Genomic DNA, 23,034 nt, shown 5'->3' with positions numbered 1-23,034 from the left:
GTTCCTCCTGGGACTTAAAAGTCTGACTGTATCTTTGATGACACTTTCAAATTTTATCTAGGCTTGCATTATCATTAAGACTAAAGTAAGGCATTGAAAAGAAGATTATATTTTATGAATCTTGAATGAGGATACTACTAGCCTATCATACTAAAGAGACAAGGGCCCGTTGTTGTGATTTGGTGAGAAACATTACTGCTCTTCAGAAGTATGAAATGTTAAGACATGAACTAACTTTGGTGGCCAGACAAAACTAAATCAGGAAGCAGAGCCTCACATATCAAGCAAGTCTGGAGGTGACCTGTGAGTAGAATGACATCTAAAACCATCTGTATTTAATTTAGGACAAGAAAGAACATCATCACATGGGTATCAAGCAATGCAGGGATTGCCATTTGCAGGAGTCCAGAGTTAGACCCATCCCTCCTGTACCCAGCAGAGTGTGTCTATAAAATGATGAGAGTATTAGTACCAAAATTTTTTACTGTTCTGAATTATCTTCCCATGAACATTTAAGACCACGAACTTGAAATACACATATGCAACTGTCATGGTTCAAGCCCAGCCAGTAACAAAGCACCACGAAGCCACTCGCTCACTCATCCTCCCCGGCCATGGTGGGATGAGGAGAAAATATAAAGGCAGGCTTGTGGGTCGAGACAAGGATGGAGGGATCACTCACCTCTTGTGGGCACGGGCAAAAGACAGGCTCAACTTGGGGAAGAAACAAAATCAATTTAATCTACTACCAATCAAATCAAAACAAGGATACTGAGAAGTAAAACCAAACCTTAGAACACCTTCCCCCCCACCCCTCCCTCCTTCCCGCCTCAGCCCCACTCCCGGTTCTCTCTCCCTCCATCCCCCCGGCGGTGCAGGGGGACGGGGAATGGAGGCTGGGGTCGGTTCCTCACACCTGGTCTCTGCCGCTCCTTCCTCCTCAGGGGGAGGAGGACTCCGCACTCGGCCCCTGCTCCACCATGGGGTGTCTCCCATGGGAGACACCCCTTCACGAACTTCTCCAATGTGGGTCCCTTCCACGGGCTGCAGTCCTTCAGTCCCAGCCTGCTCCAGCGCGGGCTTCCCCACGGAGCCCCGGCCATCTTGGGGGGCATCCATCCCCCTGCTCCGGCGTGGGCTCCTCTCTCCCCGGGCTGCAGGTGGGCATCTGCTCCCCCGCTCCCCTCCATGGCTGGGGGGGACAGCCTGCCGCCTCACCGCGGGCTGCGGGGGCATCCCCTCCTGCCTTCCTCCCTGACCTCGGTACCCACAGAGGGGTTCCTCTCCCATCCCAATCCCCCACTCCCTGCAGGTTTCCCCTCTTAAATCTGCTCTCCCACAGGTGTTTCCACTGTCACTGACGGGCTCGGCCTGGGCCAGCGGCAGGTCCCACCTGGACCCGGGGGAGCTTCCGGCAGTTTCATAGAATCATAGAATCATTTAGGTCGGAAAAGACCTTCAAGATCATCGAGTCCAACTATCAACCATGCCCACTAAACCACGTTCTTAAGTGCCTTGTCTACATGTTTTTTGAACACCTCCAGGGATGGTGACTCCACCACTTCCCTGGGCAGCCTGTTCCAATGTCTGACAACCCTCTCAGTAAAGAAATTTTTCCTAATATCCAACCTAAACCTCCCTTGCCGCAACTTGGCTGAGGAGGCCATTTCCTCTTGTCCTATCTCCAGCCACCTGACAGAAGAGACCAGCACCCACCTCACTACAACCCCCTTTCAGGCAGTTGTAGAGAGCGATCAGGTCTCCCCTCAGCCTCCTTTTCTCCAGGCTAAACAGCCCCAGCTCCCTCAGCCGCTCCTCATCAGACTTGTGCTCCAGGCCCCTCACCAGCTCGGTTGCCCTTCTCTGGACACGCTCCAGCCCCTCCATGTCTTTCCTGCAGTGAGGGGCCCAAAACTGAACACAGGACTCGAGGTGTCACCTCACCAGTGCCCAGTACAGGGGGACCATCACCTCCCTGCTCCTGCTGGCCACACTATTTCTGATACAGGCCAGGATGCCGTTGGCCTTCTTGGCCACCTGGGCACACTGCTGGCTCATATTCAGCCGCTGTCGACCAGCACACCCAGGTCCTTTTGTGCCGGGCAGCTTTCCAGCCCCTCTTCCCCAAGCCTGTAGCGCTGCGTGGGGTTGTTGTGACCCAAGTGCAGGACCCGGCACTTGGCCTTGTTGAACCTCATCCAGTTGGCCTCGTCCCATCGATCCAGCCTGTCCAGATCCCTCTGTAGAGCCTTCCGACCCTCCAGCAGATCAACCCTCCCTCCCAACTTGGTGTCACTTCTCACAGGAGCCGCCCCTGCAGCCCGTTCCCTGCTACCAAAACCCCACCACACAAACCCATAACAGCAACACATCTCCCTTTCTGCCTGTCTAACCAGGTACGTTGTTATACCTCCAGCAACCCTATTTATCTGTCCTTTCACAACCTTTCCTGAGAAAAGCCACTGAGCCAAATGAAATCCCGAACATGAAATATTTCTCTGGTTTTGGCTCACAGACACTCATACTTCCAATTGGGATGGGACAGCAGTACGTAGCACAGTGATGCCCAACAGGACGCTGATGCCATTGATCCTACAGCACTAGGACCAACTGGGACAAGAACAGCATGAGATAAGATCTGAGCACTGCTTCGTTAAAAGGTTTTCATTAAAATGACCCTCTCCCTGACTTGGTTATGTAAAGGCTGGTATTTTGAGGTAGGTGTTGCTCCTCCTTGAAAACCCTCAGGTGTTGAATGCCAGGTTTTTAATTGCTCTTGCTCAACACGCCTGTGTAGCACTGAAAGGACACTGAACCTCTGCTCTAGGCTGCTTTGCTGTAGGCCTCCTTCTCAGAGGACATGAACTGCTTCCCTGATTTCTCAATGTCTGGCAGAGATGGGGAACTGGATGAAAACCAACTGGCTGATTTTCAGACTAAATACAGATGGAAGTGATGCTGGCTGGCAGTGGTAATTATGTTAAGGAATTGGCAAAAGCAGTAACTTTTTGCTCGTTTGTTGAAATTAAGAGAATTGGTTGCACCCTCTGCAAACTGGCTACAACCTCAAGTTCCCACCAAAACTCCTGTGTGTGTGCGCGCCGTGGAGGGGGGGTGGGGTGGTGAGCATATTTTGCCCACCACTCTTCAGAAGTATTCAATCCCAACAATTTTCTTGTTGGACAAGCAATGTCATGTCCATTAGAGTGAATGCTAGCCCTTTTGACATTTCAGATTCATTAAAGGAAAAAAAAAAAAAAAAAAAGAGTTGTAGTCATGCAAAGTATTTAGCAACCCACTGATGGGGGAGAAAGGGCAGGGACTCAGATGTAAGATGTGTAGGTTTGAGGCTCCGATCTCACAATCAAGCTAAAAGCTCCTGCTGTAGGCTGGAGATCCCTACTGTTGGAGATGTTTGATTTGTATGAAGAAACATTCCTTAGAGCAGGGTCTTAAACTTTGGTCTATTGTACATATACCAAATGACTGTAAAACCAAAAAAATTTGTTCACTTATTCAATCAAAGTGGGTAGAAATTTTGCAGAAAGCACCATGTAAAAATGTGAAACAACCTGGCAGACTGGGCAATCGGTGTGGAAACACAGACTCATATCCTTAGCCCGAACAGCAGCATATAAGGACTTGACTTTAGATCCATTCTGGTTTTTAGTGTTTACTGGCACAGGAGACAATGTGCTATTTTGGAGAAGTGCACAATTTCTTTTACCAGAAAATCCATCTTGCAGCTACGGAAAATTTCTTAAGAAAATTTTGATCAAAACTCGTATGTTCCCAAGATTTCTTTCTGTGATGGCAAGTCAGCGTTTTCTAATAAAAAGCAGCATGTCACAGAAAAACTCCAAGCCAGATCAAATAAGAGTTTCAGTGACCAGAAATCCTTTTCTTTGCTAATCAGATGATGATATCCAGGATGTTGACCCATACAGTTAGCTTACTTGGCCTCATGCCACCCTGTCCAAGTATTGTTTCAATGACTTCTCTGAAGTTTCAGCTGGTGAAAACTGTGGTTTCCATCCCACAAACCATAGCAGCCTATTAAGAACCAGTGAGGGTTATACTCTAGACCCTAATGAGGCTTTCAATGTCAATAAAGAGAACAGCATACAATACAGCAACTTTGGATAGTCTCCTTAGCACTGTTTTTTTTTTCTTAAGGACAGCTTAAGTGCTCTTTTTGAGCTGCTAAAACCTTGTGACCAAGATCTAATGAGGTGCTTGTACTACCTCTATCTAAATGATAGCAACAGAGTGGGAGACAGCTCAGAAAATAATATGCTTTAAAATGGATATTTAAATGGACTTAAAGCAGTCTTTAAGTCAACCTCCCCCGCTAGCCAGACTGGGTAATTCTGTTTTGCTAACTGAAATTAATTACTTTGGATCCATAGAGGGAGTGATGGAAGCAAGGAAATAAGGAAAATGGAAGCCTTGATCCATAGTTGGAATGGCAAAACTCCCTCCATCTGAAGGTTTGTCAAAACCATGCACCGACTCCAGAAGACTTGAGATAAGACAATGTTCTCACAGCATCAGCTCCCTGGCTGAAACTCCCTTCTCCGCTAGTCAGAGCTCACTGACCTTCAAGGAGTGATATAAGGCCTTTGCAATTGCTCAGACTTTTTCTGTGGGTAGGTCTTTGTTTTAAAAGAAAAACCTGAGAGGTCCTTTAGTTGACTTTAGTATGAATTATGACAAAGTGTTCCTTAAAACAACCTTCTGTATGCCTAGAGAGCATGAGAAACATTTCTCTTAAGTTTTTAAAAAAGCACAGTGGGGTGCTGGAAAGGCTTGAGAAAAACACGTTTCTAATAAACAATAATAAAAAAGAAACTTCATCTATTCAGCTCTCTCCTTAAGCTGTGCTAAGCTCTCTCCTTTAGCTAGCATTCTAACATCATGGTAGGTTGAATTACTGAAGAACAAATGCAAATGTTACAAAATACCTCTGAATTTACTGAGTATGGCTGGGAAGTAAACATGGAAGACATTTTCAAGAATTTTGAACTAAAGAAAAATCAAACATCTGCTGGATCTCCATATGCTACACAGTTACCAGGAAGGCCTTTCTCAGAAACTCCAGCATATACAGCAGCTCTGCTAAGGCCCCACAGATGAACCTGTCAAGTATTTACATTCCACACAGGAACACCAGCAAAAGGGATGAGTCTCAGTTGCTCAACAAATCACGTAACAAGTGATTATTATTTCTGAGCAGGTCTCTCAGTTCACCTGTAGGGTTTACTGGAACCAAGGCAAAATGGAACTGGTTTACTGATAAAATCTTCTAGGAGAAATCCTTTCTGGGACGCAACTCTCTCAGGAATGCCTGTGTGTACTTTCCAAGTAGGCATGCTTACGCTGACCCCGTATCGCTGGCAGGAGATGGACAAAAGGCTCCACTTCTGCTGCCGTCAAAATTAGCAGTGAATTTGTAAGGGAACAGTACCCAGCCGCCAGCATGCAGAACATCCCAAGAATTTCTTATTCCAAGCAGCACTGACATTTTACTGCTCCTCCAGCCTGAGTACTGTTTGTTAGCAGCTAAAGCAAATGTTTGGAGACATATGTAGACAGCACGATTGAGAGTCACGATGGCCATTAATAACAAGGAGGCTGAGTAGAGAAAAGCAAAGACACTGAATGATGGAAGCTGAAAATACTGCTTAAATATCTGGGTGGAGTGCTGCTCTCCTGTTTCATCTGTTTACATCTGGCAAGTTTTGCTATATCCTGGTCTTTTGAGTCACTCAGAGATGTAAAAACAATTGAAAAACCACTTGTTTTAGAATTTTTCCCCTTTTAACGAGATGACAGATGTACCTGTCAAAAAGGACAAAATAAAGATATCTCCTTTAAAGTGCATTCAATTCTAATTTAGTGTCTTTGTTGGCCTTCAGAAGTATAACAGTTTGCTGAAACTCTCACTGAACAGATAGACAGGCTCATCGACTGATCCATCTAAATAAAAAGTGATGTTAGGAGAGTAAAAACTCCACAGATTGGACCGAGTCCTAAAATACAAGCGATTAAATCTCCAAACAGTCCTAGAAGAAATGAGTACCATATCCTTTTGGTTATGTTTTTTTAAGCACAGACACCTGGTTCCGTGGGGTGAGGGAGAACAGTCTCAGGCACAAATCGGAGAGAGGTGGTACCTGCCCAGAGAGAACAACTCCAGAAGTCTACATCCTAGGGCAGTTCAGTGCACATCAGTGCTAAAGGAGAGGATTTGTCAGGCAAGACCAAGGACACAAGTCTTCCCTGCTCTTTCTCAGGAACTACCTACACACAAAGACACAACCCTGACTGCACACACTACAAGTTGCACAAGGTTCATGCCTTGTGCACCCTGCAGCATGGCCTCTGTCATGCGTCCCTGGTGATCAGCACAGTGGCCTTTTTTCCCACCTCTGTGGTTTCCTGCGCCAGGCACATCTCGGTGATCTTTGGCTGCAACCCACACACAGGATCACACCGTGATGCGTGATCATCAGGATTAACCTTCAGGAGCTTATCTAGTCAAAAAAAGACTTTTCAGGTGGCATGTACTCCAGACAAGACATAACAACACGGCCCCCCCAGCTGTTACTTGTCCTCATATGTGGGGTCTCCCAGGCTGAGATATAGGAAACTCAAAATGTTTGCAATTAATTACATACTCTTCAAACTGCAACTGTGCTTACAGAAGTGATGCTGAAGGGACAGAAATGCTGTTTGCGTTAAGGCAACTGCAACTTGTCTGCATAAAGTGTTCTGGAAATCAGCTTCCCCACTTCGCCTCTGACATCCTACAGCCTGGTCTCGCTGTTTCCTTCTTACAATGGTGCAGCAGGACTAGTTATGAAAAAAAAGAAACCCCACAAAACCCCAAAAAGAAACAGAAGGCAGGCATTCCTTTTGGGCCTGAGGACTAGGGACCTGCCCATATGGGTAAGTGCGTGCTCCTGGCCTTTTGTGTGAGCACAACCACGTCCAGAGTAACGAGTGTTTGTTTCAGACTGGCTGCTCAGAAATGGAAGATACTCTCTTTATAAAATAAATGGTAGAAATGCTCGTTAAAAAACCACCATGGAATGGACCAGGATAATGCTTGCAGCTCGCTGTGATACAGACGCTGAGGGAGGTGAACTCTGACTTCGGGTGACACAGAGACCACTGTTCAGGGAAGGTGTTCCCACAGGAAAACAGCCGCCGGTCACCAACTGTGCCAGGCTAACCGCCCGCACGGCACAATCCAGCACCGTCCTGCTTGCTCCTCCCCTCTGCCGTCATGGATTAACATTCTGCTCAGCAAGTATCTGTGGGGTAGATGATCTTTAACAACTCAGAAGGGCGGAGAAGAGTACACCAGAAACAACCATGGACAGAAACCCTGAGAAGCGGGGCACCGTCTCCTGCTATCTGGGCTGGTTTTGCCTCATGTTTTCTGTTGGCAACAAATAAGAGCCAACATGGCTTTCTTTTCACTCTGCTGACACAACCTGGTTGGTAACCTGACTCCTTCCAATTTCCTGGCCCTCTGTACCCTTGCCGACCAACCCGACACCCCTATCAATACAGACGTCCTGAAGGAAGGAGAGAAATATAGATTCTGCTGTCTGAGTAGTGCTGGGGTATTTTCTCCTCAGGGGGGTGCTCCTATAATATTTTATACATGGAGAGAGCACGTAAGACATCTCTATAAATGAGAATAAGGCAGTGGAAGATGGGAGAAGGAGGATAAAAGCAGAGGGGTACATGCTTGAAATGCCTGAAGTTAAAAGAATAAAGAAAAAAAAGGAATTAAAATTAAGAGAATCAGCATAGTGATTTTTAAAAATGCTTGGGTATAGTTAACCAGAAGATATGAGCAATGCTGAAAAACAGGAAACAGATAAATATATACAAGGATGAATAAGTACAAAGTGCTGACCTTTGCTGTGGGCAACTACTGAGCCCTAACTGGCAAAGCGCACTCAGAAAAATCCACTGGAATAAAAACAGAAAGTATATTCCCAAAGTTACTAAATGAACTGAGTATAAAAGCTATCACGCATGGCAGACACACAAAAAAATCCCGGAACAGAAATGTAATAGCAGAAAATAATATTATCAGTAAGTCCTCAACCAGTACAGTTGGGTAATTATCAGAAAACAGAGGTCAGCTGAAATAAAACAAGGCTATAAGAAAATTACAAAAGAGTACAAGCCAATGTAAGAAAAAATATTGTTTGAAATATCTTTGGCCATAAATAATTTAGAGCAATAAAGAACAACTCTGGGTTAAGCATTTGTATGCATCAGCAAAGGAAGCCATCACTTCTCAAGGCACTGCACCAAAGAGGCATTGGAGGAGTTCTGGAAGTGCAATTGCAAAGATCCACCAGGTTTGGTTGACACAGGCAAATTTGGTCTTTGGTGAATTATCAAATCAATTTATTATTGCTAAATTCTCTTCATGCAATGAAAAATGTCAGAACAAAAAGATAAAATATATTTAAACTCTCAGAAGAGCTTCTAAATAGAAACTTTCAAAGGAGACTACCCATATGGGGGGGAAAGATAAAAGCTCTCAGTGCATCAAAAATTTGTGAGAGACAGAACATTTAAAAAAAAAAAAAAGGCAGTAAGTGGTTAGCCATTTCCGATGCAGAAGAGCACCCCACAGACTGCTATGAAGATCAGTATCTGGCAAATGCACTAAAAAGCAGGGAAGGTTTTGCACAGAACCACATTGCTTTGCACTTTTAACTGCATGGAGATGTATGGGAAAAAAACCAAAGAAACTAAGCAACATAATGACTGATTAATTACACTGCAGCCAAATGTAATGCATTGACAGGAGCAGTACAAGACAGATTTTTCCCCAAAAGTGGCCATAAAATCATTAAACCTCTTCCTTAAAGACTCCTTCTGCATGTGGGCTCAGTCCTACATCAAGTAATTCTCATAACAAATGAAAAATTTGGTACTTGCAATGCAATATGAGAGGCCACTGGATTTATCCAAACAAATGTGTCAGGCAACTTTCAGTTTTAGAAAGATTAATGCAAATATTTTCCATAGCAATTTTTAAACCAAGAACATAATAATCCCATATATGAAGTCACCAAACAAAACATTTTCTGCCTGACAAACATTCAAAGTAACTGTGAAATGGGTATGTTCATTTTTTCAATGGAATTTCAAAGTTCCATCCTTCTGCCAAACTAGATTACAAGCAATAACATCAGAGTAACCAAATCACTTGTTATAAATTTCTGTGTTTGTACGTGTGTTTGTGAAACTGGGGTGTTGATGCTGAGTTTTACTACCACTGTTCCAGAACTTCTTTTCCAGGAGGGAACACAAAATTAGATGCACAATTACTTACATGCATAAAAATGGAATTTCAGACACACTTTTCAGGTCTCAATGTCTAGACTTAGTTCAAATGGCTGCAAATTACAGGTCAAGTCCAGTGGATTAGGACCCAGCCCATAAAGCTGATTAGTGTCCAAACAAAAGAGTACAACCATATCTGTAAATCCATGTCACATGGAGTCTATTAAAATCCAACTGATCAGTAGCACTGAAGCATTTATATATTTTAAACAACGGCTATTTTCATAAGGTTAAAAAAAGAAAAGCAAACCAACTGACTTGCTTGGGCAGGGCTGGGTTTATGTGCTTTACAAACGGAAAGAGGAGAGTGCAAATGCAGGTAAACAACTGGATCGTGTTTTCCAGACTGCACTCTGCACTGGATGGTGAAAATGGGGAGAAAGAACAGTGAAGAAAAGATGCAGTCCTTTAACTCCTCCTTTTCTCCCAGGAATAAGCTTTCAGTTGAAGAGATCTGGGTTATAGGAATGACAAATAGAAAAGATAAGATGTATTTTTCAACTTGGAAATAAATACCTAGGCAGTACCTCAGCTCAGTAACATTCTCCTACTCCGGAAACTATTCATTTAAGACTAAAGAAATCTCATATGCAAAACTAAGACCCAATCAGTAACTGCGTACTCATTTTTTTTACCTTTGTCTCTGTTCTTCTCCTTTCCTAATGAGTCCAGTTTCTTTCTTAATGATTTCTTCCTCTTTTGTCCATCTGTAAGAAGAAAAAAGAAAAAAAAAAAAGGAAGTGAAGAGAAAGAATGCTGAACAAACTGCTGCACAAGCTGTAGGAACACAGAGTGAGATGGCCATGGCACTTGGAGTCAGGAAGGGTGTGGGGTACATTTCACAAAGGCTAGGGTCTGTCACAGTCCTTCAGGCCGAAGGAGTGCTGCTTTGTTCACCCAAATGCCGAGGTTGTATTGGTGAACCAAAACGTACCCCTCTGCATGCTGCTGGGCACCTCTACGCGAGTGGTCACACAGCCCACGTGGCAGAATGGAAAGCTAGTTTTGAAGACTTAACAATGGAGGTTTATTGCTGGATGCTCTTGATAGCAAGGTACCATAAACCGAAAAGGTACTGGTTAGCTCCCATCCATTGTCACAAGACTGTGATTCAGGTGCGGAGCCGAAGGTAGTATTTGGAGAGGGAGGATTACTAACCTCCAGGATAAATTCTGCATACCAGTTGTACCGCTTGGGTGATAGCTGACCACCTTCACGTGACCCATCTGATCTGAACTCACACTGGGAGCTTGCAGTTTGGTACAGCATGTCTAGATTGGTTCACATGGATTAGTCGCAGAGAAATTATTGTTCTGACACCCTATATATCATCCAAGTTTTCACTAAGGTATTAAGGACCAAAGATTTTAAGCAACAGTGTAGGCAGGTTCATTCTTGAACCAATTATGTAAAAAGATTGGCTATCATTATTTCCTTCAGCAGCATCTTTTATAATGAAAAGTCAACAAAAATGCATTTTATTTATTAGGTCTCAACAAATACCAGGGATTAAGACATGGGCCTGCTTTAACTTGTACCTTTTGAATTTTTTAAGTTCCAAAGCAATATAAAGGGTCTAACATAGGGACTAATACTAACGCTAACATAGGCACCACTCTGGCTAAAAGCCAATGAACACATACCTTTGCCTTACTGGTTTTGTAATATGGCAAAAACTCAAAACCGAACACATCGTATCTGTGTTTCACCTTTATGGTAAGAAGGTCACCAAATAATCTGCCTCAACACATTTTTCTAGTTATGTAAGCCAGTGTCTTAAGCGGTCTTTCACAGTAGGGAACATACCACAGAGGAGTGAATTGGATCTTTGTCGATTAACTCTCATCTTTGCAATTAGGGGTTGTGAGAGAACACAAGCCATTTCCCCATAGTTTTCCTTCAACTCCTGTTGAAAGCCATGCCCAGAACATTACTTAACAGACAGCTGGACAAATTCTGACTTTTTCATAGCCAGTTAATATCCTTTTACTTTAAAATTAACATTTCTTTTTAACTTACGTAACTGTGGTTTGATGTACTCCACTCACACACTTGCACTCTGCATTTATTTAGAGTATATTTGCTCCCAACACTCACTTAACTGTAATACTCAGTTCCTGCCTCTTGAGGTAGATTGTCATTTGTTGGTTATATTAATTCTCCTTTTTCCGCACCTGCTCCGGTAAGAATTCATCTCTCTGAAATAAGGCTGACTAGAATGGATAAGGTATTCCGGATGAGAGTTCAGCAATGTAATGGTGGTAATTTATTGCCTGATACGGTCTATGATTAGATTTTCCTTTTTTGTAGCCGCATGACAAGTTCATAACTCAAAGTCATACTTCGATTGATTAATATGCCCAGTCTTTTCACACCTTCTGACATTTCCAGTTGATAAGACTGAGTTTATTACAGAAATTCTTCTTCGACCTCTTGGCAATATGAACAGTCAGTAGCCTGCCTACATACACCTGACAGTACCACTTGTTTTCATAGCGTTCCCTACTACCGCTGTGTTCTGGCTTTATATATATAAAATAATTTTCAAATTTTTTTTCATATTATAAATTCAAATTACTGCTTCACAGTAGCCTTTTGATAAATGACTTACATTTCTTTGGAGTCTTAGAGGCTTATTCTCCAAAGACCCATTTATTGATATTCTGACATTCCCCTGAAGTCTACTGACACATAAAAATGAGAACAAAAGTCGAAATTAGATGTAAAATATAGTGTTTTGGTATTATACCTACACAATGGCAACTTCTGGAGTGTCTTAGTGCTACAAAGTGAAATACAACAGAAATACACAAAAAATGAGTGCTATTCAATATTAAACACAGGAACAAATGGCACTCGTATCCACATGGAGAACAGGTTTACAGCTTCTAGGGCCAAACTATCAATGCTTTCTCATGAACCTTGTTCTTAATGGGTGATTCTTTCAACTCCATCGGTGAAGTAATTCCTCAGTAAGTGACAGGCTGAGACAATGTTTGTCCATTTGTCTCTGCAAATCTTGAATTTTGGATACAAGTGATGCTCAGGCCCAGAGGAATGTAAGAAGCAGGAAGCAGTTCTGGAGATGGACAAATCAGAAAATACAGGAGAGAGTCCACTCTGTGCACTCCTGAGCAAAGAAAGAGATCGCAGAGCGATAGAAGAGAGACACTTACCTTGGGCAAATGGGTGCAGTTCCACTGAAGGCAGTGGAGCTACTACGGCCATTTAGATTTACAGTTTACCCCATGGCAAGAGAAAAAAAGAGTTGTACATGAAAATAAGACTGAGAGGAATCTCAGTGAAAAGCTAAAGCCCAGGGGATCTCCCAAGAGCTGTGAGGTCAGTTCCAGTTCTCATCTGCCCCAGCAAAAGACGTGATTAATTACAATCTATATTCTGTAAAAATAAATATGTTTTGAAATGACTGTTGATTTGGGTTACGTCACGCATGAATACTGCTGAAATATTCATAACGTGCTTAAAGACTTATGCAACTCTAGCAGTTTTATGCCTTAAATGAACCCAATTCATAATAATAACACTTAGCACTTACCATTTGCAGCGTGTTTTGAGAATATAATATCCAAAGCATTCTTAGGAAACAGGCAAAGCATTATTACCCATGCATAATACCTACTGTACATTTTAAAATTAATTAGCAAATATTTATGCAAAACAGTATTGTATCAGCCCCAAATGCTATTAAATACGGCCTGCTATTTTAATTCGCAGTTTGGAAATGCTTAAACCACAAAGTGATAAATGCTGTTGGGCTTTTATCCAGCCTTTTGTGTATATAGTTATCGCTTAATGTCATGTTTCTATAGATCAACAATATATTGCTCCTCCAACAGATTCCACTCAAGAATATTAGCAAGATGAGAGTAGTACTCAAAAGACAACAACTGTCAAAGTGAAGGAAGCTGCATTTTTTTTCTTTGTTAACCCATTCTGGTTTTTCTGACAAACACCCACCCAGACAGCTGTATAGATCAGTTTTTTTCAGAGATGAACTTGGTTTGTTCAATGCTTACTAATTTACGCGTTCACTGCATTTTTCACTGCAATACATACATCACTCTCTGGGCATCTATATATTAAGACTAGCATGATGAATATTTAAAAGACCAAAAGTCTAGAATCAAACTCCTGAGTGCATATTAAATTGCTACATGACCTGTTTTTCCAAAGTGGTGAGCACTTCCAGGTTCAGTTAATGCCAAAAAGACTTTTCTATTTGAAAAATTAGGTCATCTTTTTAGGACTCTGTCAGCGAACCACAGCCTACAGAATATAAGAGTATTTGCACTGATACACCGACTTTGGACAAGAATTGAGGAGTTTGAATTCTGAGATTATTATTTTTGAAATTTTGGGTTAAGGTTGAAATTCACCTGCAGTGTCACCACTAACACTATTTAATCAGCAGTTACACTCTCAAATCCCAGGTTTTATACAGCCCATTTCAGGGCCTAAATTTCACTCTAAGTGAAACCATGGTTCTACAAACTAGGTAATAAGCAGCCATTTTCATGCTGAGGATATACAAATTTCAGCTCTAAAAGTTAAAAAAAGGAAAGAAAGAACTTTGTATTTTTTTTAATGGAAGATTGCTCTGTTGCTTTGCACAAGACCACCTACCAACACCACATATGACTCAAAGAGAGAGTGCAGGCTGAATCCTGTTACTATTACTCACTTCCAGTACTGCTTTACTCGTTTCAAAGTTACGGAAATCAACAAGTCTATTTGGTAGGTACAGGTATTGCTCAGCATAAGTAAAAGCATCACAGATTAGGTATAGGGAATTTGTTCAAGATGATAGTGGCACACCTGGAGTTAACACTCAGGAACTCTTGGCCACCAGTTTCATATTATGTCACTTAATAGTCACTATACTGTGAAGCCCTAATCCAGTATGTTTTTCATAATTAATATAAATGCAGTAAGAGGTACAACAGCACCTGAGCTTTCTAAGTCATTTTTATGACACTATTATAGTATTAGGCTTCAGATCATGGAAAGTACCCTGTCAATAAGCTTGAATTGAACCTATAACAAAAATATGATTCTTCAGCATTTTCCTTCCTTATACATGGGCTTGTGGATTATCTATAAGAATGGATGTTCCTTCTGTGTTACTTACATGCAAGGACACTTTATTCATTAATCAAAAACAAAATTCATAAATTCAAACAGAGACTTTAAACTCATTTAACTCAGTGGGTTTTTGACAAAAGAGATCTTCTGTTGCTTATGGGGTTACTGAGTAAAAAGAACTCCCCTCCCCATCTATTGGCAACTTCCTTTTCTTACAAGAATTGTGTTTCTTGTCCATTTAGGGAAGAAAATTTGTCGTGTTCGACAATTACAGGTTATTTTCACACAGTATAAGGAGAGGACTTATGTGGGAGATGAATATCATACCCATAGCTCATTCACCAAAACAGAAACAGATGAAAAAGTTGTGAGATTTCTAAAATACTTCTCCATAGTATTTATATTAATGGCCATTTCCCCTTAATAGGCATTAGTAATTGGAACTAATTGCATTTAAAGAAAAAAAAAATATAGAATGTATTTTCTAAAAGCATAATCCATTTTGTCTTGAAAATTACTACCAATGGCACCACAAAGCACCAAGTCTGACCTCTCTTGAGGACTTGTTGGTTTACTTCACTCATCGAGGGTGACACATTTCCCAGCCGCCAGCCTCCCGCACTCAGCCTGCGAGCTGAACGTCAAGCTACAGTCTCTCTTGCCTGCACAGTACTGCAAGTAATAGAGCCTCTGGAATCAGAAAACACTGCTAAATTCTGTTGACAGAGCACAATAAAGATGAGACTGTGCATCATTCATTGAGAGCTGCACTGTGTTTGTGGTTGAAGTTGCTTCTTTGGGTCACTATACAAAGCAAATTTGCTTCTGAAGGCACACTTGGAGCTGCTCTACTGAAGACGACAGTGCTGGTTTTACTTAGCCATTTCTGTGACTATAAATGTCCATTCTGAAATATTTATTTAGATTAACTTGTTGTTGAAATGCCCTGTCCCCACACAGTAACTTCCAAAGCACTGCCAGCTGCAGCACAGATGAAAGGTAAACAATTGCAACCAGAGAACTAGGGGCTACAGATTTTGGCACATAAAACAACATGAAAACAGAAGGGCTGAGCCTACAGATATTTCCCACCACTCTCTTTCTCCCTTTCACCTATCCTCAGCAGTACACGCACAAGGAGATCTCCATCAGCGATGCAGATTATTATATTCCTTCAGAAGCCTTGGACTACATCCCTGTTTCTCCCACTGCTTCTCCTTATGGTCTACATTGCTCTCTTTATTTCACTTTGACTTAAATCAGCACTCCTTTGTGCTCGACAGCCTGCAGCTGATGGAAGAAAAGCCATTATTTGTTCAAGTGCATCCCTCAGCTGCAACCATGACCTTCCAGGTGGCAGCCAGCTCACACGTGCTCACCTCAGCTCACGGAGCCGGGTTCGGGCTGCCCGCCACAGGCACCACAAACACGCCCGGAGGCAGCTTCCCTCTTACATGCTGCTTTCTCTGATGCAGCAAACAAGCTTCAGCATTTCCCTCTCTGGGAAGTTCCCACTGAATGCGTTTATGGCAGAAGAAACAGCGTGAAAAGGGCAGAGCTGAAGCCAAAGCCTGTTCTTCGGGAGAAGGGCTGCAGCTCGCCACGGGCTGCGCACAGGCGGGACGAAACGGGAGCCGGAGTGTTGGAGCCCTCTGGGCAGGAGCCCTGCCTGACCCAAACCCTCCTCAGGGCAATGGTGAGAAACTGGGTGAGGTGTGGGAAAGCCAACTGTGCAGGAAATTACATTCTCAGCAATACACAGTGTATACAATACCACCGCTTGAGAAAACCCACAACCATCAGACAAAAGTATGCTTTTCATTCTCTTCTTCCTCGTCCCATCAGACTCTTCGGTAACCTGCTGTCAGTGCATCTTCTTCAGTGTGGGCTTCAATCCCTTTAGGCTAAGGCATTACTGATTGTTAAAATGAAACATGGAGGAATTACAAAGTCCAAATGTGCAACTTTAAGTGATGGAGCAGCTGGAAGGTTAAATCCTGCATTATACACAATCTCTTTACTGTGGAACTGTAAGAATTCAGTCATGTTGGTATATGAATTAATTTATTTATCTAGGAAGTATTCATAAGTTCCCATGGAACCTGCCTAGAAGGCAAAACTGCTGGGAACCTCACCTGCTTCAAAAGAAAGCCGCATCCCTACAGGGACCTGAGTTTTATTAATCAAATGACACTTTACAATAACCTTTTGTGATTCTGGTACAAATTAAAAAAACACACAACCAAAAAGACCCCAACCCTCCATAATTTGCTTGCCAGGTATTAATAGAGTTTTGATGCTGCACATCTACTCTAAAGGCAAAGGTGATATATCAATTTACACCAGCTGAGCATATTATGGGTAGACTATCCTGTCTTTTAGGAAAACGCATCTAAAAAGCATAGTTCCAAACCAGAATCAAATCTGTTACAAGCGAAAAATACACCGTTTCTATTGAACCTTATTCTCAAGGTCTATTCCTATCAGAAAGAGTCATGTCCCAACTTGCTGAACAAAACATGTTACATGTTGGAAAACAGCAGGATACAGATATAGACTATAACTGTAATGAGATAGGTATGCACCCTTCTCCACAAAAAAAAAAAAGCTTACTTTGGGCAATGTTCTAATTCAGATAGTCAATTCCTGTGCATAGAGGAATCATAAGAAAACACAGCATTTCACTTCCACTTGCCTACACCTTCCCTAGTATATCAAGTATATATGTTGAAATATGATTAACTACTTTGGTATTTTCAAATATGTTCTTCCATGATTCTCTGTTGTGCGGTAACTGGGGGGCAAATGCAGGGGCAACGTACTCTAAGGGTGAGAGCTAAACCGTCGTAGATCGGGGATACGGGATTCGGGCTCTGGAGCAAGGTCAGGGCTGCAGAAGCCACAGCCGGAGGGAGGGGGCTGTCAGCAGAGCCCACCCCTGCGCGGAGAAGAGCTGGGAAGGAGCCGCTTTCCAGTCCTGCCCCAGGCCACTGCCCTCCGGCTCTGCAGGAAGCTGCTGGTCCTACAGATGAACAGCTGTACCAAAAGCAACCCTTCAGAGAATACAAAGAGGATGCCTGCCTTCAGTTCGTGCATGCCATGTGTAAATATCCCTAAAAGATCAGAATTTTTAATTATTTCAGAATTTTTCAAACCACCACACCAAAACCAAGAATAAAGTTCCCTATCTTCCCTTTTGATTTTTTAATGTATCCTTTAATCTTTTCCCATTTAGACTCTTGACTACAGACAATTGTGTTCGTAAAGTTGAAAAAAAAAATGTTTTCAGCTATTTTGGCATTACTGGAGTGAAAAAAAATAGACAGCTTTACATCATTTAAATACTTTTTTAACCTACCCATACATTTAAAATGGCCGTATTACATGAACTCTGAGGAACATGATATTCAGTGAGTTCTACAGAGGAAATGAAAAATCAGAACACTAAAACTATAACTGTTTTGGAGCTTATTGGTGTTTGCTAAACCTTTAGCTGGACCTAAGGAAACCAGCTCATTTTGACATGAAAATAAACAGTTGCTCAAACCTTTTTTTATGCTAGGATGAGGGAAACTGCTGCCGCCACCATATATAGAAGGGACGATGGAAATAACTCACCCAAACAAGCATGTGAAGCTACCTGGCAGCCTTTAGAGGATTACAAAGGAAGGGCCAAATGCCCTTGTGTGCCCTTCTGTGGCTGTCACTGCAGAGTACCAAAAAGCAGGTGGATCCCTGGAAAGGGAGAACAGCTAAAGATGCAGGATGCCAGGTCTGACTTCCCTGTGCACAGACAGAGCCAGATTCTCAACTAATACAAAGCTCTGCTTGCTTCAGTGCCTCCATTAGCAAAGGATTTCCTGTGTCATAGCAAGTCCCAAATCACAGTAGTCTAATAAAATAAAACAAAACAACAACAAAACCCAAACAAAGAAAGTGGGCCAAAGGGTAACTTGCTATACATTTTTCTCCAGAAAGGTCTTTTGATGGACCACATGCCTCGTGTCAATATTGGAAGTAAAAAATGTCTCCAGGTATACTGAAATTGGAGGGAACCACTCCTTCTATACTTCAAGGCAGTATTTGCTATACTGAGACTGATGACAGGATTCACAAAACAGTAATGTGAAGTAGCAGGTGCAAGACAAAATATAGACACTGCATTTTTTCACATTGTAGCGGTATCTGTAGCATGTCAGGAGTTTCCCTGCACTCAAAAGGTAGGTAAGATCCTAACTTAAACAGATTGTGGTACTTCAGGGACTTTGCTGATGCCCTTCTCTCTACACGGAAGGTACTCAGAAACCACGACGATGAGCAGAGGTTTAAAAGCTTGGAGAAAGACTGAACATCCCCTGCTTTGGGATAACTGACAGTAAAATAGGTCAAAAACTGTCTATGCTACTACATCAAAACAACTACAGTAGTAGAAAATATCTTAGCTGTACTTAAAAAAAAAATCAGACCACCAAACCCCAAACAAACAACAAACAGGAGCCTTGATAGTGTAGTTTGAGATAGGAAAAATGCAAATAACAGCTCTAAAACTGCCTTTAGTCCACTGGGGGCAGGGGAAAATTGACTGTCTCCTGGCACTGGTTACCTAAATAGTCATTTTATAATATGGAGGGGGGAGAGTAGTTTGATGCCTTTTCTAGTCAAAGTGACTCTTGATTTGATAAGGAGGAGAACTGCCTTTAATTCCCACAGCACAGGGTGGGCTAGGGGCAGATCAGACATTAAATTGCCAGCATTTAGCCGGCACTGAACTGTTTGTGTGTTGGTAAACTGGCTTGCACGCCTGTACTGGCAGGTGAAACAGCAACCAAGTTTCTTTACATCTCCCTTAGAGCTTTCCCCGAGGGTTGCTCTTGGCACGAGCACGGGTCGAGCTCTTCAAACGAAGAGGAAATTCCCCCAGCTCTCTGGAATTCAGGGCACCCGCCGGTGGTCACAGAGGTTGTTCGGGGCATCCAGGTCCCCGCTGCCTTCTGACCATCGCTTTGTTGTTATGAACCCTTCGTACAAGTCTTTCCTCAGACTTTCACCTTAAAGAAGGAGCTGTGCAAGAAAAAAAAACGGCCTTCATAACTTGCTCCCTCCAGGACTAATTAAACTAGTCCACAATATTCCTGCTCAGAGCCTTGATGAAGAAATGAAATGAGAGGGGACCCTTTAGTGCAAGGAAGTGAAATCCGAGTACAGAAGGTCTCTCACTGGACAGGTTGATGGCCCCAATAATTGAGATGCTCTCCTTTTGAAAAATGACCAATGGATTGTCTTTCTAATGTTTCATTGTAATAATTATCTGTCCTCTCTATCATCAATCATCTAACTTACATACTTTTTTTATTAATAAACAGGAACAGGTGTTGAAAATGTAAACCACACAGATAAAAGCCATGATGAGCTCTGCAAAGAACACTTGGGTCAACTTCCTGCACAGAAATAGTCACATAGACATTTGTCTAATCTATTCTTATAAACCTTCAGCAGGAGATTAGGTCTCCATTAAATCTCGAGGTAGCCTTTTCAGTGTAAAAGCCTAATACGAAGATATATATAGTACCACAGCTCTGATAAAATAAATCAATCTGTAGTCACCTTATCTTTCCTAATCAGTATTGAGAGACATATCTTACACTTCTGGCACCAACCACAACAACTCCACTGAAACCATGCCTTTGAAGAAACTTTAGAAACTAGCTCTCCTACCTAAGGCAAGAAGAAATCCTCATCAGAAATACTTCCCTAATGCACTTTTGAAAGGAGCAACACACATAACAGAAATAAACCTGATTTTCAAATGAAATTTAAAAGATGTACACCAGAAGAATACACATATTAAAGCAAAGCTCTGCCAAAGGCAAGTAGAACATGGAAATTAGTAGGCTGCAATGTCAGTATTCTTAATAAAGGTTCAAAAGCTTCTCACATGGGATATATTTTTTGGTATTTATTCTTTGACTTTGAATTGTAATAAAGCACAAAATCTTAAGTCATTATAGAATCACAACACACTTAGGTGGATTATTTGCAAAGCACAGGACAGCCTAGTTGAGTGTTCAGAAACAAAGGGCCAGCACTACATCAAGTACTAGGGACAGATGTGGCAGAACACAATCAAGAATACCTCTGTTACACTAGTGTTCTCACAAAGATTTAGAAAACAAACAAAAAGAATCAAATACACCTAATTTTGCAAAACAGTGTTTGAGAGCCTCTGTATGTGCATTTTGCTTCCTAACACTGGTTCACTCAGGCCATGTGTTTGAACTTTTCAATGCGGCCAATGGTCATGACTAACATTTCAAAACGGAAGCTGAGATTTCCATGTGGCACACTAATACAGCCAAAATACTGAATGTATTTATACATACTTATAGTCAATAGCTATTTCAAGTGTGCTATTAAGGAAATTACATTGGATAGGAATTTTTGTATGTCTCAGAAGTAATGTCTAAGCTCAACAGGACTGCATGTCAAATGTATGCATGCAGCAGTCTCCACATCTGGATTTGTAAGAGCAGTACCCTAAACGCACAACAGTCAGCATCTAAATAAGCAACTGCCCTAATAATGAAGACCTCTGGTCATGATTTCACCTCCAGTAACTGTGTTTCATGACATTTGTATATGGACATGGGGATCATAATATTTCCCTATTTATCTTTGGAGTTTCAGCAAGATCTCTTCCCATCATTGTGATACCCACTGAAAGACTCCTGCCTTTCAGCACCCCTGTTCAATGAGCTCCGCAGCAAAGCATTCCTTCAACATCCATCCCTGTCCCCATTCCCTTCCTCCGCCTTCAAAAATTACACCTACACAACAGGTAGATTCTTGGAAGTTACACAAATCTTTCCTTTAAAGGTGTTGCATTATGCACTAATTTTTCCATGTTCACATTAACGGTGCCATTGATTTCACCAAGAAGCTTAGCATTTTCTACTTCTGTTCTGTATTCATATAGCACTGAAGAAAATGCATGCTGCTTCTCGATCAAAGCTCCTAGCTATTTACCAAAATACAAATTAATTATTAAAAAGGCAAACTTTTCTGTTTGTAGTGAGTAAAAACATTTGCTTTTAAAAATATTAGCTTGTCTCTAACTGATGGAATAGATATACTGAATAAAGTCTTCCTGTTGTAAACAGACATGTAAAACCTGCTACGTGATACAAGAAAATCTTGGAAATCAATTTGCTGAGCATTACATACAGTCTTTTATAAAAAACCTGCCTCATAGCAAAATTTTAAAAAGGAACAGATCACTAAAAACTTTCATAAGTTTTGAAGATAATAAATTATTTCCCCTGTTCTACCATTAGAAAAATTACATTCTTGCAAGCTTCATGTATTTCTATTTTGTTCTTGTCTTAGTGGTGGCAAAAAGTCAAATTTGAAAAAAAAAAAAAATAATCACAACAAGACATTTCTACAAATTTCCCTATTGGGAGAAAAAAAATAAAAGGAATACTTTGTTGGCTTGCTTATCTCCCTGCCTAGAAAAGCTCCTATCACCTTCACTTTGACAAACTCCTGTGTAGCAGAGTGCAAGGCTGCGTGTTCTTACAACCTCTACCCTGCAGCAGCTGAGACTTCTCCCAGCTTAAAACATTAAGTCAATTTCATTTTCTTTTTTCCAGACTGAGGAATATTGTTTTTATTTTCCCAGGAGGAAAAAAAAATCCTCAGAAAAATCCATGTTTCCATGAAAAGTCTGAATTTGGGGGGGGGGAAGCTTCCATCTAAAAATCAACAAGATACACAGTTTTCATCTCTGACCAAGTCTGATATGGCAAGCCTGATACAGTATATCCAAGATTTACTAATGTAGTATAAAGGAGCAGAATTTAGCTCACAGTTTTGCTTGTCTATAATACAATCTTCATGAACGCTGCTATATTGAAAGAAAATCCATGGACTCACAGGATCATGTTAGAGAGAGTATTTATATGAGAAGAATTGGCAGAGGTTGGCAATAGGATGGGTGGTAATAAGCCTCTTTGCTTAAAAGATATACTGATGCCAACTCAAAAGCATCCAGTCTGTAATCCCATAGCTCCACAAAGTATAGGCTACAGTTTACTTAGATGCCTTCCACCGTTACAACAGCCTGCAAAGTATATAACATGGTCAGTGATTAAAAACAACAAGCAGTTTGGAGCCCTCACAAAAATGCAAGTCCAGATAAAAATCGTATTCACTCTTGGTGTTAAGGAAAATGAATAATGAAATACAATGATGAGTTACGTAAGCAAAAAACAGATCCAAAAAACTACTCCCTGCCAAAATAAACAAGAAGCAGAGAACGCGTAACTCTGAATTCCAGTTTTTATTCAGAGCTTAACTGGAACGTATTGGGGGCAAAGTGCACCAATGAACAATAAAAATTCAGAAAGCCCAACTATGTATGTTTTCTTTCATTGCAGAGATGGGGTTGACTCAGCGCTCAGTCTGTAATCACACACTTATCCAGCCCCGCTCCTTCAAATTCACTTTACTAAGGCAAGTTACAGAAGACTAATGCTCACTTCATGTGAG

At 41.6% G+C, this 23,034-nt stretch overlaps 1 protein-coding gene across 8 annotated transcripts in view; it reads right to left on the bottom strand.

The window, feature by feature from the left end:
• ARHGAP6 (Rho GTPase activating protein 6) overlaps nucleotides 1-23,034 on the bottom strand; it is a 338,919-nt gene that overhangs the window by 34,024 nt on the left and 281,861 nt on the right. For all 8 annotated transcript variants that reach the window (XM_052773837.1, XM_052773828.1, XM_052773831.1 and 5 more), the window contains one exon: nucleotides 10,020-10,091. In XM_052773837.1, coding sequence (XP_052629797.1) covers nucleotides 10,020-10,091 — 72 coding nt within the window. The remainder of the gene's footprint in view (nucleotides 1-10,019; nucleotides 10,092-23,034) is intronic.

The sequence above is a fragment of the Harpia harpyja genome, chromosome 22 (assembly GCF_026419915.1).
Source record: "Harpia harpyja isolate bHarHar1 chromosome 22, bHarHar1 primary haplotype, whole genome shotgun sequence".
Taxonomy (NCBI): Eukaryota; Metazoa; Chordata; class Aves; order Accipitriformes; family Accipitridae; genus Harpia; species Harpia harpyja.
The sequence above is the reverse complement of the archived record's forward strand: the minus strand, read 5'-3'. Positions and strand labels throughout refer to the sequence as shown.